Genomic DNA, 13,716 nt, shown 5'->3' with positions numbered 1-13,716 from the left:
TCACTTTCTTTATTGTGAATTAATGTAGTGAATTAGTTAATTTTTTTGTTTATTCAAAGTTGAGTTGTGTATACAAAAGCCAATGACATTTTATATTGTGCATATACAGATGAAAGAGAAATGTTGTTGGTTTTTCACGTTTGTTTTTACAATAAAGAATGATGACGGACATTGTCTTTCACAAAAAAAAGACATTTAATGTCGGATGCACTCCAATTTTGGTTATTGACTGACAACAAAGGTAAACCAACATTGTTTGTTAAAAAGGAAAATTATTTTAAATGAAAAAGCTACTGAAAATATTTACAAATAATAGTAAAATGTCACCGTCTATCTGCGACAGACTGCAATAAACCATGATAGACTACTATCTGTGCCTATCATGACACAGATAGACACGAATATTAGTCTATCACAGTCTATCATAGATAGATATTGGAATTTTTTTTATATTTGTAAATATTTTTGTTCAAATATAAAAAATAGCCGATGTTAAAAATGTGGTCGCCCTTTAACATAATGTCGGGAAGTGCTCAACATTAACCCCTACCATAACACCTTTTTCAATGTGGATCACTTATCTATCATGGTATCGTTTTAATGTTAATAATGAATGACATTAAAGCCAAAATTTATACTACTGAATTGGAATATAATATAGTATTTAAAGCATACAACATGCAATCTAAGTAATTAAATTGTATCAAAAATGAACTTTTGAGGAATTGAAGACCAAAAGATTGGGAGATAAAGTTGAAAATCCAAGTTTAGCATTTCAATGCTTGGAGTGGTTATTGGTGAAATGTTGTTCTTGGCTTCGGGACAATGTCATTAAAGAAGTAAGAAGACCTACACAGGTGACATTAAGACAATGTCATCGAAGAGGAGAAAATCATTAGAAACTAGAGAGTAAAGATATAAAATTAAAGGGCAAGGAGAGTCATGAATACGTTGTAATTTTAAATATAAAATGAAAATGACAAAAAAAATGAAAATTTATTTTTTAAAGGAAAATTATTTCAAATGGTAAAATTGTTGAAAATATTTATAAGGTGGAGCAAAATTTTAGAACTATCAATGATAGACGTTGATAGACACTGATTGACTTTTATCAGTATCTATCAATTTCACTGATAGACACTGATAGAATAATAGTTCTAAAATTTTGCTATATTTTGTAAATATTTTAATTTATGTTTCTATATTTGAAAACAGTTCTTCTTTAAAACATCATCATTACTCCAATTAACCCATCAAAAAGGTTGAAAATCAATATATACTACTTCCAATCTCAACCTAATAACAATATCAATTAATTGTAAGTGTGAACTTAATTCAGTAGTATTAGCATGACCTCCATCTTTGAAGTTGGAGATTTATTCTCCCACCTCATAGCTATTGTACTCAAAAAGATAAAAATTAAAAAACTATATCTCTTTTTGATAACCATTTGGTTTTTTGTTTTTGGATTTTAAAAATTAAACCTATTTCCTCTCAATTTCTTATAATAATTTGCATCTTTTTTAAGTACAATGGTCAAATTCTTAGCCAAACTCTAAAAACAAAAACAAGTTTTTAAAAGTTATTTTTTTAATTTTCAAATTTTAGCTTGATTTTCTAAATCATTGGTAAAAAGTAGATAACAAAAGAAGAAATTTGGAGATGGAAGTAGTGTCTAACTTAATTTTCAAAAACAAAAACCAAATAGTTATCAAATAGGGTCTAAATTCATATCCAAAATTTTCTTTTAAAATTAGTATTATTTTGGAACCATGCATAATATTTCTTTAAAATATGCAAGGATTAAACCTAATATAAAAAAAATATATGCCAAACTAAAATGGATGGTACGAGATTTTCATTAACATTATTGATTTTTCATTTACTCAACATTCTCTTTTTTTTTCCTAAATTTATTCATATGATGATTTATTTTACCTATTGTAGATGAATTTTGGAAGGAGAAGAATAATTGGAGCGAATTTGAATTTATTTTAAAATGAAAAAAAAATAATTACAAACTAATGGAGGAACTTATGTTGATTTATAGAAGTTTATGGTTTAAATTAATATGACTTCAAAATTTATGATACATAAATTAATTTGTTTTTCAAGAAAAACTTTAATTAAAACATAAAAGGGCAAGAAATGTCCTCTAAACGTGGAAATCCATGATTCGAGATCATGACACTTGAATTCTAAAAAGTCCAAGATATCTGAAGACCCTAATTAGCTATGTTCTTATTCAACAAACATAGAATCTAGGGTGTTGTTTGATAATATTATAGTTTTCAATTTTCTCTGTTATTGATTTACAGTTTTTTAAGAAATAAACTTGTTTAATAATTCAGTTCGTTTCTTATTTCTTTAATTTAAAAAATATTTTTCAAATTGGCCTAGTTATATCTATCGGGTAAGAATTTAGGACTCGTTTGGATTCACTTGAAAATTAAATTATTTTTCAAAAAATCCATTCTTATTTAAACACTTTTTATAAAAATGGATTAAAATATAATTGAACAACTACTTTGAGTGGTTGTCAAACATTCCAATTTCTTTCCAAATGACTTATTTTTTAAATTAAACACTTGAAAATACATTTCAAATACTACATTGATTAACATCATGCTCAAAAACCAAGGATGAAATTTGAGGACGTTACACAACAATTTTCATAACATGCTCAACTAAATTGATTAACATCCAATATTAATTAAAAAAGAATATATGCTTTCATTGTGGAATATATAATAATAAAAATCATAACATGTATATCATATATAAAATAAGAACATGGTATTAAAAACATGTTCTTATTCAACCAACATAGAATCTAGGGCCTTGTTTGATAACATTATTGTTTTCAATTTTCTGTTTTTGCTTTATATTTTTTTTTTTTTAAGAATAAACTTGTTTGATAATTCATTTTGTTTCTTATTTCAAAAATTTAGAAAACATTTCTCAAATTGGCCTAGATATATCCATAATTTAGACTGCCGAGAAACAAACGTTATAGCATTTGAAATTTTTGGGAACTGTTATGGAATTTCCATTGAGAGGGAAATTTCATGGAAACTTCTATATTTAAGAGGTAATTTCCATGAAGCCTTCTGCCATTTGAAATAAATGATAAATAATTGAGAATTCAAATAGACTATGGACCCATCCAATTAGACTAATGTGTGCCATTTGAAAATTTGTGGATCATGACTATCAATTTTATTTTTATTTTTTAAAAAGAAAAAAAAACTAAAATCCTACATGATATTGCTTAGGAATAAGGATCTTTTTTAGTATCTTAAGGATTCGGACAGCTCTTTCTCAAATTGGCCGTCGTCGTAGTGATCATAGGTCCGATAGCCAGATATGGTCGAGCAGGGTTGGCTAGTGACAGTGGCCAAAAGTAACCGTTGGTAATGGTTAACAAAGTTAGTCGGGGGTGGTGGCCATTGAAGTTGACTGGTGACGGTGGGTGAAGGTGATCGTGCTATTGGTCAACGACAATGGTGGCCGAGAGTGGCTATTGGTGGAGATGGTTGGAGTTAGCCGACAGGATTGGCAACGGCGGTCCAACGATAGTCACCGAAGGTGTTCGACAGTGGTGGTGGCCAGAGGTGGTCGGCGTTGATGGGGTTGGTCGTCAATGGTTACTAGTGGTGGTCGTGGTGGTCAATGGGGGGTGGTGGCCGAAGGGGCTGAGGGTAGTGGCAACCAGAGCAACATTATCAAAGTGAGGTAGATGACTTTTGGGGCATTTTGGTCCATATAAAAATCATACAAATTAGTGTAAGATTAACATTAAACACTTAAAAGTCATTTTTTAAAAATTTGATTTCAATTCTTCATCCTAAACCAACTAATTATTTCATAAACTCATATTTTCAAAATTACCAAAATACTTTATTTTTTTTAAATGATTTGTTTTTTAAATTAAACACTTGAAAAAGTATTTCAAATGCAACCTAAAAATAAAAAGAAAAAAAAAACTAAAATGACCACTTTTGAAAATAACAAAGATCAAAATAAATCTTTCGAAAGTACATAAACTAAAATGAATTAAAGTTGAAACTTATAAGTACAATGATCAAAATAAATATTTAATGTCTAGAGACCAAAATAACAAAAGAGACCCAAATTTAAACTTTATAAATACTAGTCTACTTTTTCAGACATATTAATTAATCTTTTTTACTTTTTTAGACACGTCAATTACCTTATAAAATAATAGCATTAAGGGGTTTAACGCTTTTTATAGCATCTTATGTTAAATTGTAAGTTAGAGTTTAATATGCATGTACGTTAGTGTTGAGAATGTGATCAAAGTCTCAAATTAGTTAAGGTGACAAGAAAACCCTAACAATTTAAAAAATGAAGAACCTTTTATTTATTCAAACCCCTAATAACAAATTTTAAAACCCCAAAATCAAGTTAGCACAATTTCTAGGAGAGTTAGGAAAAGGTTACCTTATGATCGAAGACCATGAGATAAGGAGATCTACTTCCCTACCTAAAGTTTGAACACACTTCAAGCAAGTTGATCCATCTTACCTGAATGATAAAACATGCAACCCTAGATCAAGAATTACAAAAATGATGGTGATGAGTTTTTATCATCAACACAAGAAAAAAAATATCATTTCCAAATTCAAAATCCAAAGACAATTTTGTACAATCTAATGGCTAGGCTTTATATAGCCTCCAAAAATCCTAATGTTTGCCACATCGTAAATCTTAGTAACTCTTATTTTATATGTTTTAGAAAGGATAAACTTGGAAAATAAGAAAGTTACATCAAAGTTATTAAATATAATTAATTTGATGCCTGGACGGTTCATATAAAAAAGGATGGTCATAATCATATAAGGGAAAACAACTATCTACAATCGTATGTGATCTTTTGGGTGAAATCAAAAGTAAAGTGATGATGGCACAAACTTCTACATAAGATGACTATTAAACACCATGAACTAGTAATTGCAACTTTGTATTTGAAAACATTTTCACTAATCAAGTTTTCTTTTTTTTTAATACATGATTAGTTGAATTGGACGTTAGAGTTAGACATCGGAGATGATCAATAGAATCCGTCATTGAAGGTGATCATCGAAGTTGGTCACTAGAGGTGGTAGTCGTAGGCAGTTGGACGTCGAAGATGGTCATTCGAGATGATTTTCGAAGGTAATTTTTGCCCAAGGTGGTCATTGTCAAAGATGATTGTCAAAGTTTGGTTGTAGGAGGTGGTCATTGAAGCATGTTTGTGGTTACTGTCAAAGTTGGACGTTGAAGATGGACACTAGAGTTAACCACCAGACTTGCAACAAAGGTGATCATCGAAGCATGTCATTGGCTATGATTGTCGCCAGAGTTAGCCATTGGCGATGGCTAGTGGATAGTGTTATTAGAAACATTGGAAGGAGTGAGAGAAAAAAAAAGAGGAAAAGATGGAGTTACTCAATTAATGTGCAAACTTCAATAGAAAACATTGTTAGGGACTGTTTGGGAGCCCAACATGAGATAGTATATCATGGGTTGGTATATCATCTCAATGTTTGGAGGCCCATTATCCTACTCACCGATTTTAATTGTTTGTGGACCCATTTTTGGAACGTGTTTTGTATCTCACGGTCATTTTCCTTTGGTGTATCGTATATCATCTCGGTGTTTGAACATACTCGATCATACTCGATCATTCATACTCTATCATGCTTAAACATACTCGATCATACTCGAACATACTCGATCATACTTTAACATACTCGATCATGTTTGAACATACTTGATCATGCTTTAACATACTCGATCGTTCATACTCGATCATGCTTTAACATATTTGATCATAGTCGATCATGCTTGAACATACTCGATCATGCTTAAACATACTCGATCATACTTGATCGTTCATACTCGATCATACTTGATTGTTCATGCTCGATCATACTTGATCATACTTGCATATTTTGTACATTTTCAATATTATGCATTATTAGTTATCTTATTTATTAAACTATCCACCAACTTTAGTAGTGATTGTCTAATTGTTTGTTGATTTATTAATGACTGTTCTGATTGTTTGCTGATTTTATTCCACTTGCGTATTTCCACTACCCATTCAACCACTTCATTAATGACTCAACCAATTTATTAATTGGATTTGAGTTCATTCATGATGTAAACTTAATATTCTCAGGCTGGTCATACTTTTTTTTAATATTTGTTAGAGTTGTTATTAATTTTCAACAACCACCCCTCTCCTTTCACTTTTCCTATATGACGACATTGGTCCTTCTCTATTTGCTAAAAGCCTCCATTGTCCAATATTTATTTTGTCAATCTGGTGAATTGTTTAACTTCGGTTTCTCATTCTCTATTTTCTAATGTTTTGTTCTGTTATTTTCATATTATTAAGTTTCTAACTTTTGGTTATTTGGTGAGTGGTAGGGTGCCTCATTTGATCCGACAACCGGTGGACTCCATCCATATCGTAATTCATAGAAGTAATATAGGTATTTCTCTATTCAAACTAGTTCTCTTCCTACATTATAAGTATTTCTAGATTTTTCTTACTTTTTTTTTTTTTTGTTATGCAACCCAAACTAATATGGAATATTCAATTAGTTTGAAGTTGGTATGTTACTTTTTTTTTATTCCCCTATATTCTATTTAAGTTGTATTTTTTTGTATTATTAATTTTGGTATGTTACTTATACAATAGATATATTACACAGACTATTTGACATTTTTTGATGTTATTAATTTTTTTATTTTTTTATGAGTATTTACATTGTCTTAATTTATTTTTAATGTTTACATTCTTAATATTGAAGTTACTTAAGTTACCTTGCAAAAGTGTGACATTTTTATTTTTAGAAGATTGAACAATAAAAATATAGTTTAATTAATAAATAAATATAAATATATTACTTAAACTTAATAAATTTCAATAATTAATATAATCATTTTTTATTATTTTAATATAAATTATCAATGTAATCTATTTTTAACTATTTTAATATAAAATTGAATTGTATACCATATCTTGAGATTGGAAAGAATAAAAAAAAGGCAATCGATGTTTTATTCCAAATAAGATGGATACAATAATTGAATTATAAAATTTTTTTTTTTAAAAAAAATGTTCATACAGACATTATTATAGAATACGATAACTTAACCAGATAGCATAGACATAACAACTCTACACACCCAAACACAGATATATGAACTCAAACATAACAATTCTATACACCCAAATACAGACATGAACTCAAACATAACAACTCTATACACCCAAACACTGACATGAACTCAAACATAAAAACTCTACACATCCAAACACAGACATCAGAACTCCCCAAACATCAATATTCTCCAGATATCAGAACTCTCTATATCCTATATCATCTCAACGTCCCAAACAGCCCCTTAAAGTTGGTGGAGTTAAGTTACTTTTGAAGTTGGTTTAAACAAGCACTTCATCTAGAAAATGAATATGAAACCTGCAAGGAGACAATCTACTGAGAGACTTTACATTCCCATTCCCATCCCTAGAATAGTATGAAGTGCTTGTTTAAACCATTCTCACAATACTTGGTTAGATAGTCGAAAGTCATTTTCAAAAAATTAAAATAAATTTAAAAAAAACATACACACACACTTGAAGGAAATATATTATTCATCATCAGTGTAAGCAGGCTTCATACTCTTATTCGGACTTCTAATAGAAAATCAAAATCCTTGCACATTTGAATTTGGTAAAAAACAAGAGTTTATTCTGCACAACGTTAGTTTATGAGATGATGAAAAAGGCAGATGATACAGTTTTAAGTTTCGAGTTTCGTCTCTTGCTTCTATATATTGGAACGGCCAACTCGAACTTGAACCCTATGCCATGAGGTGTTGAGTATACCTCTTAAGTTCCATATCTCTTCCACTGTTTCTGGTTGCACATTTGCTGATGAGTCAACCTGCATTTCATTTAGGAATTCAACTCAAAAGCTTTGCACACTTGTAAACAAACTTAGATACAGCAGCCCAACAACCAATCACCCTTTTTTTTAAATCAAAGAGACTTGTAGCTTTTGCACTAGTTGAGATTTCTAGGCATCAACATGAGAGACTTACAGCTTTAGCAACAATTTCGGTGTTTTGTAGGACATCGAGCGTGACCTCAAAAAACACCCATGCCCACTTGTCACTGCTTGGACTATCAGCAACGTATGGGACTCCGGTCTTCTGATATCTGGAGGCTTCAATCCAGTTTTTTCCCCCATCAACAGATATGTCTACTCTCTCTATTCCCCGACCACCTCCCGACACTGCATAACCATTAACTGTAACCTGACATTCATTTGATAATAACAATCATATTTGCTCATTTAAAGTAGCTATACAGGGCTATCACCAGTATACCAGCAGCAGAGAAATTAAGTTCGAGTAAGAGGAATTTTTTTTCATTAAATAATGCAAAAGAGAGTAGATTAAAGCTAGATTATAAATATGCAAGTAGAACAATATCTGCAGGAATTTCTGATTTACATGACCCGAATTTATGACTTAACCTGGACAAAGAATGGCAGAGGATTGGAGGCTCTTAGATCTGTAATAGGAAATACTTTGCATAGATGATCATCCGCATTTGAAATTTTTTTTTTCACACATTGAAATTACATAAACGAACTAACCTTTCCAAGCTTTATATGATCTACATCCTCCAAAGAACATATGACACACTGCAGTTCAGCAAGTTCAACAGCACTAGATTAGTCAAGTGAATTTGGACAGTGCCACAACAGAGAATCAACCCCCACCATGCCAAAAAAAAAAAAAAAAAGAAAAAAAAGGTGTACGTTCAAAGTAAATAATGAGAAGGGTCGCTTTTTATGACTTACTAGGGTGTGCTAGATCTAATGGATTTTGTGGGGTGAGTGGAATAGTAGGGTGTTTAGGGAAGTGGAAAGGGACCCTTGAGAGGTTTGGTCCCTCGTTCACTTTCATGTTTTTACGTGGACTTCGATTTCAAAAACCTTTTGAAACTATTATGTAGGTGCTCTTTCACATAGTTGGAGTCCCTTTTCGTAAAGGGAGCTCCTTTCTTTTGTGGGCTTGTTTTTTTGTTTGTCCGTGTATTCTTTCATTTTTTTTTTTTTTTCCTCAATGAAAGTTGTTTTCATAATTAAAAAAAGAAGAAAGAAATGAAGTAAATGATGAGGGAGAACTGTTGTCTAACTTCCCTGATCAATGCAAAAATCGAGGAAAAAAGCACAATCGAGCAGAAGTATTATAGTACAAACCTGAACTGGAAAATCCATTTGAGGCCTCCTGGTCGACCAATCAATATTATCCCAATTTACGGAAGGAGGAAACATTTTGTAGTCTTTTTGCATAAAGAAACCCTGCAAGAAAATGCCATGAACTCAATTAAAAAGGAAGGCAACTTCTGGAGGAAAAGAACCAAGTTTTATTTCACATTTCCAACCTGGCATTCCTCTGCAATGATGTTAATGGAATCTAGCCATTTAACAGAGCGAGCACCAATAACACCAGGGACAACCACACGCAATGGATACCCATGATCCCTGTTAAGAGTCTTTTGTGAAAGAATAAATAACATTTAAGTATAGTAGAGCAGCTCAATAAGAAACGTAACAGCATAATGTTGAGAAGTTAAACTTCTCCCTCCCCTTCAACACATATAAATAACAATGAAATCATTACTCAATATCAACACATATATAAATAACAATGAAATAATTACTCAACATCAAAAGGAATACTAGTAGGAAAGAATCCAACAAGCATTAAGAAAAATTACAATAACAAACAAAAAAAGGAAATTAATTAAGGCAACCCATTTAATCAAATCGAGTTCATTTGTTGTTGTGTAATCATATATTCGATATATTGTCCATTAAGTAGGAGAGACGAGGAGTTTAATGTGGCAGGTATTTCAATATGTAAGAATGTACTTTTTTTTTTGGTAAAATCAATATGTAAGAATGTACTTCTAACTGACTAACACCTTTAAAACGGCATAACTTACTTCTCCATTCATTTCGTAAGCAAGAAGAACATCTGCTTCAGGATTTGAAGCTTGGCTCAGTGGAATTGATCCCTTGTATGGACCTCCCTTTTCTTCCTGCATTTGATAACCAAAGAAATCAAAATCATTCCTCCCTATCTACACATAATTCCTTCAAACTAAAGGAATAACTTTCAATAACATTAGTCATATCTTCATCAAGGAAATTTTTTTGCTCATATTCCTTGGAAAAGAGCATCTAAGTGGGCCAACGTTGTACCTTGCATCTATCAATGCTCACAAACTCAACATGTTTTCCACCTTTTTGTGTACTATAGCTGCACTTAGGTATTCCAACAAGTTCAAGAACATCAGCCAATTTAGCACCACCCCAAACAGCTGTAAGGTTCAAAACAATTTTTTCTTAAGGATGAACTTAAACTAACATATCTAGAACATTAGCTGATTCATGTCAGATACCATTTCCCAGAGCAGAAACATCCCAGCCGACTCCCTTTACTGTTTTCGTTTTGCTCATCGCTGTCCTTCTATTACCTGCACACTATGTCCATGCATGCCAAATGGTGTCAAATTATATAATCAAGCACGGCATAATGGGAATTACTCATAAACCTCGTAGAATTCAGGTCGCATATTGCAACCATCTGGCAAAGAAGAATACTTGCAACTAATGCCTAGAAATAAGAATACCTGTAAAGTGGCAGTGACATTGTACTTGGGAAGCATCCTGTTACATTATAACAATCTTAGCTGCTTTCCAAAGCATACTACGATACAAAGTTTCACTTAATTGGTATCTCCGTAAAGAAAAGGAAATCCTCCTTTAAATCCAAAGTACTACAGCTCACCTGATATCTTTCATGAACAGCTCTTTTGGGTTCTCTATTAGGCCATTTATAGAAACAGAATATCTACATTATAAAAGAAAAGGTTTTGTAGTAATTGAATTGAAAATGGAAGCAAAAAGATACAAAAAAACAAAAAAAAAAAAAAAAAAGAGAGAGAGGAGGAAGAAGGAAACCTTTCAATATCATCCACTAATGGAATAGGGCCATGATTTCTTTTATAAAAAAAATCTACAGGGGTGAAGAAGATGAAATCAGGGCAGAGCGCGGTGGCTCTGCATTGAAGGGCTCCTGAGCAGAAGATATCAGGGAAGAAGATCAGCACAAAATTCATTATACATATAATCGCTTCCCGCTTAGTTTAATTCATTCTAGATACCGAGGAAAGGCAACCAAAGTATAAAATAGCAAATTTAATACCAAATTATTTCATGTTAGCACATATGATGGATAAATTTCTTATCACTAAAGCACCATTAAATAATCATTTGTTTTTCAGTTTTATTTTTTTAAAAAAAAATTAAGTCACAAACAACCTTCCCACCTCTAAATTTCTTAACTTATTATCTTCTTTTACCCAAACAACCTTCCCACCTCTAAATTTCTTAACTTATTATCTTCTTTTACTCATATTTTAAAGAAACAAAGCAACATTTGAAAAACTACAAAATAGGTAGTTTTTTAAAAATTTATTTTTGTTTTTAGAATTTAGCTAAGAATTCAACTATTTGTACTCAAGAAAGATGCAAATCAGGGTAATTACACTTCATTTTCAAAAACCAAAGATAAAAAATGAAATGATACCAAATGGGCTACGTTTTTAATACTTATTAGACACAAACATGAAACTCCTTGAACTAAACTTGTAATTCAACACCTAGTGGAGGTTCAACAAGCACAATCCACCATCAATATACAACCAAAACAATAAGAAGGCAGATTTTACAGAGAAATGAAAAAAAAAAAAAAAAAACCATAGAATGTATCATTAGAAAGTAGGGTTTTCAACAAAATTAGCCACCAAAACGAAATGAAAAACCCCAGAGCAAATCAAATATTGATACTAGAAGAAAAAGATAGGGATTCCAGGAAAAAGCTTGCCTTGGCGTTGATTCGGAGACATGGGTGACGAAGTGGTTCTTGTGAGTAATCTGTGGGTGCAATCAATCCAGGCATTTTCTCACTCGCAGAAGAGAAAAATTGTTCTCGGAAGATGGATGGCCACCGAATTTCTGAGCACGACGAGATGTCTCAATTCAACGGGTGATCTTAATTTTGGTCACAGCCAAGTGAACCCAACTAACGGAGAGGCTGAACCTGTGATTGTTTAAATCGTCACAGGCGAGTGATGAATTGACAATGAGAAACATACGTGGAAAGTATCGATGCCCATTGTTTCACATTCTTTTGTCTTTTATGGCTCATCTTAATTAATTAATAATGTAATTACTCAAATAAAAGTTTTCAATTTACTTAATAGTCATCATGCCCTTTCCAAAGTTTGATGCAGGTGTTCGACATGAAAAGATTCAAATGTTTGATGTCTATGATAATCAAAATATATATATATATATATATGTATATTAACTAATTGAATTATGGTCATGTTTATGCATCAATAATAGTCATTCTTCACGTATTCCTCTCCGAAGATCACGAACTCTTCCTCCACGAATACTTCCTTTCTCGACACAGCAAGAACACAAATTCTCTTGCACACCACCACCAAAACTTTCCTTGTTATTCTCAAGGTAAGTAATCAAGACAGAGTTGTGGGCTCGTTTAAGAATTTTAGTGAGGGAGAATTTGTTGTTGTTAAGAGAGTTCTTGGGAGAGGAAGAGGAATTACAGAGAAAACACAATGTTCAATATTGCCCTTTGAAAAAACCTCCTGTAGTGTTATGTGAAAGAGAGGGAGGGAGGAGTTATAACTCCTCCACTAATACAATATCCATTAATTTAATTTAAAAAGTTACACTAAAACTAATTTTAATGTAAAGAACTTTATATTCAATCAAAACTTTATATTATATAATATATAATATAATCATCACAAGTTTGGATCATATTCAAATTATATTTTCTCACATAACTTATAGTTTTAATATGAATCATATTCATAAGTCTATGAGTTTAATATGAATCTCATTCATATAATTAATATTTGAATCATATTCAAATATTTATTTCTCTCATCAACTTTATATTATAATGTATCTATATATATTATATTAATTGCATATCGTATGATTAATTCCATTTTGATTAATTTGAATAACTCAAAATAATCCAAAAATTAATTTGTTCTTATTTAATCTTTATTGAGCTAACAAGGGGACCTTATGGATCTACATATTAGAAGCTTCAATGATATGAGATTAATTAATTAAACTCTTTAATTAAATTAATCAACATTCATTGACTGTCGGTCAATCCACTAAAGACCAAAAGTTGCACTCTTCACACTGTAGATATATTTTTTTATCCAGGGAGATAACCATGATGCGGCGAAATGGAAGCGTCAGCATTGAAGTCCAACGCTTGGTTGTGCACGTGCTTAGCTCCATGTCTGTCAATTGTCACAGAATTGCAATGCTCTAAAGAAGCGTTGCAATGCTGATGCTTCTGCCTTCAAGCGTTGGAGGGAAGTGTTAGGATGCGTTGGGACACTAGCGGTGATGCAACTCGGAGCGTCGCGATGCTAGGAATGGCGTTGCAACGTTGCGTCGCGATGCTAGGAATGCGTTGGGACACTCGCTATTCGATGCTCGAAAGCTCGATACTCGATCCTTGTTCACTCGGTAGCGTTTTCTTGATTACTCGACAACCTTT

General features: G+C 31.8%; 1 protein-coding gene across 1 annotated transcript; it reads right to left on the bottom strand.

Moving 5' to 3' along the window:
* Positions 1–7,654: 7,654 nt before the first annotated feature.
* LOC120083774 (sulfite oxidase-like) lies at positions 7,655–12,219 on the bottom strand. Its single transcript, XM_039039640.1, is given in 13 exon segments — positions 7,655–7,964; positions 8,122–8,337; positions 8,682–8,729; positions 9,291–9,392; positions 9,476–9,586; positions 10,040–10,135; positions 10,299–10,417; positions 10,499–10,580; positions 10,730–10,766; positions 10,888–10,950; positions 11,061–11,130; positions 11,133–11,175; positions 11,986–12,219. Coding segments are annotated over 13 exon segments (1,179 nt in total). The 5' UTR covers positions 12,061–12,219; the 3' UTR covers positions 7,655–7,847.
* Positions 12,220–13,716: the final 1,497 nt, after the last annotated feature.

Source organism: Benincasa hispida, chromosome 8 (assembly GCF_009727055.1).
Source record: "Benincasa hispida cultivar B227 chromosome 8, ASM972705v1, whole genome shotgun sequence".
Taxonomy (NCBI): Eukaryota; Viridiplantae; Streptophyta; class Magnoliopsida; order Cucurbitales; family Cucurbitaceae; genus Benincasa; species Benincasa hispida.
Note: the sequence above shows the minus strand (reverse complement) of the source record. Positions and strands in the feature narration are given on the sequence as shown.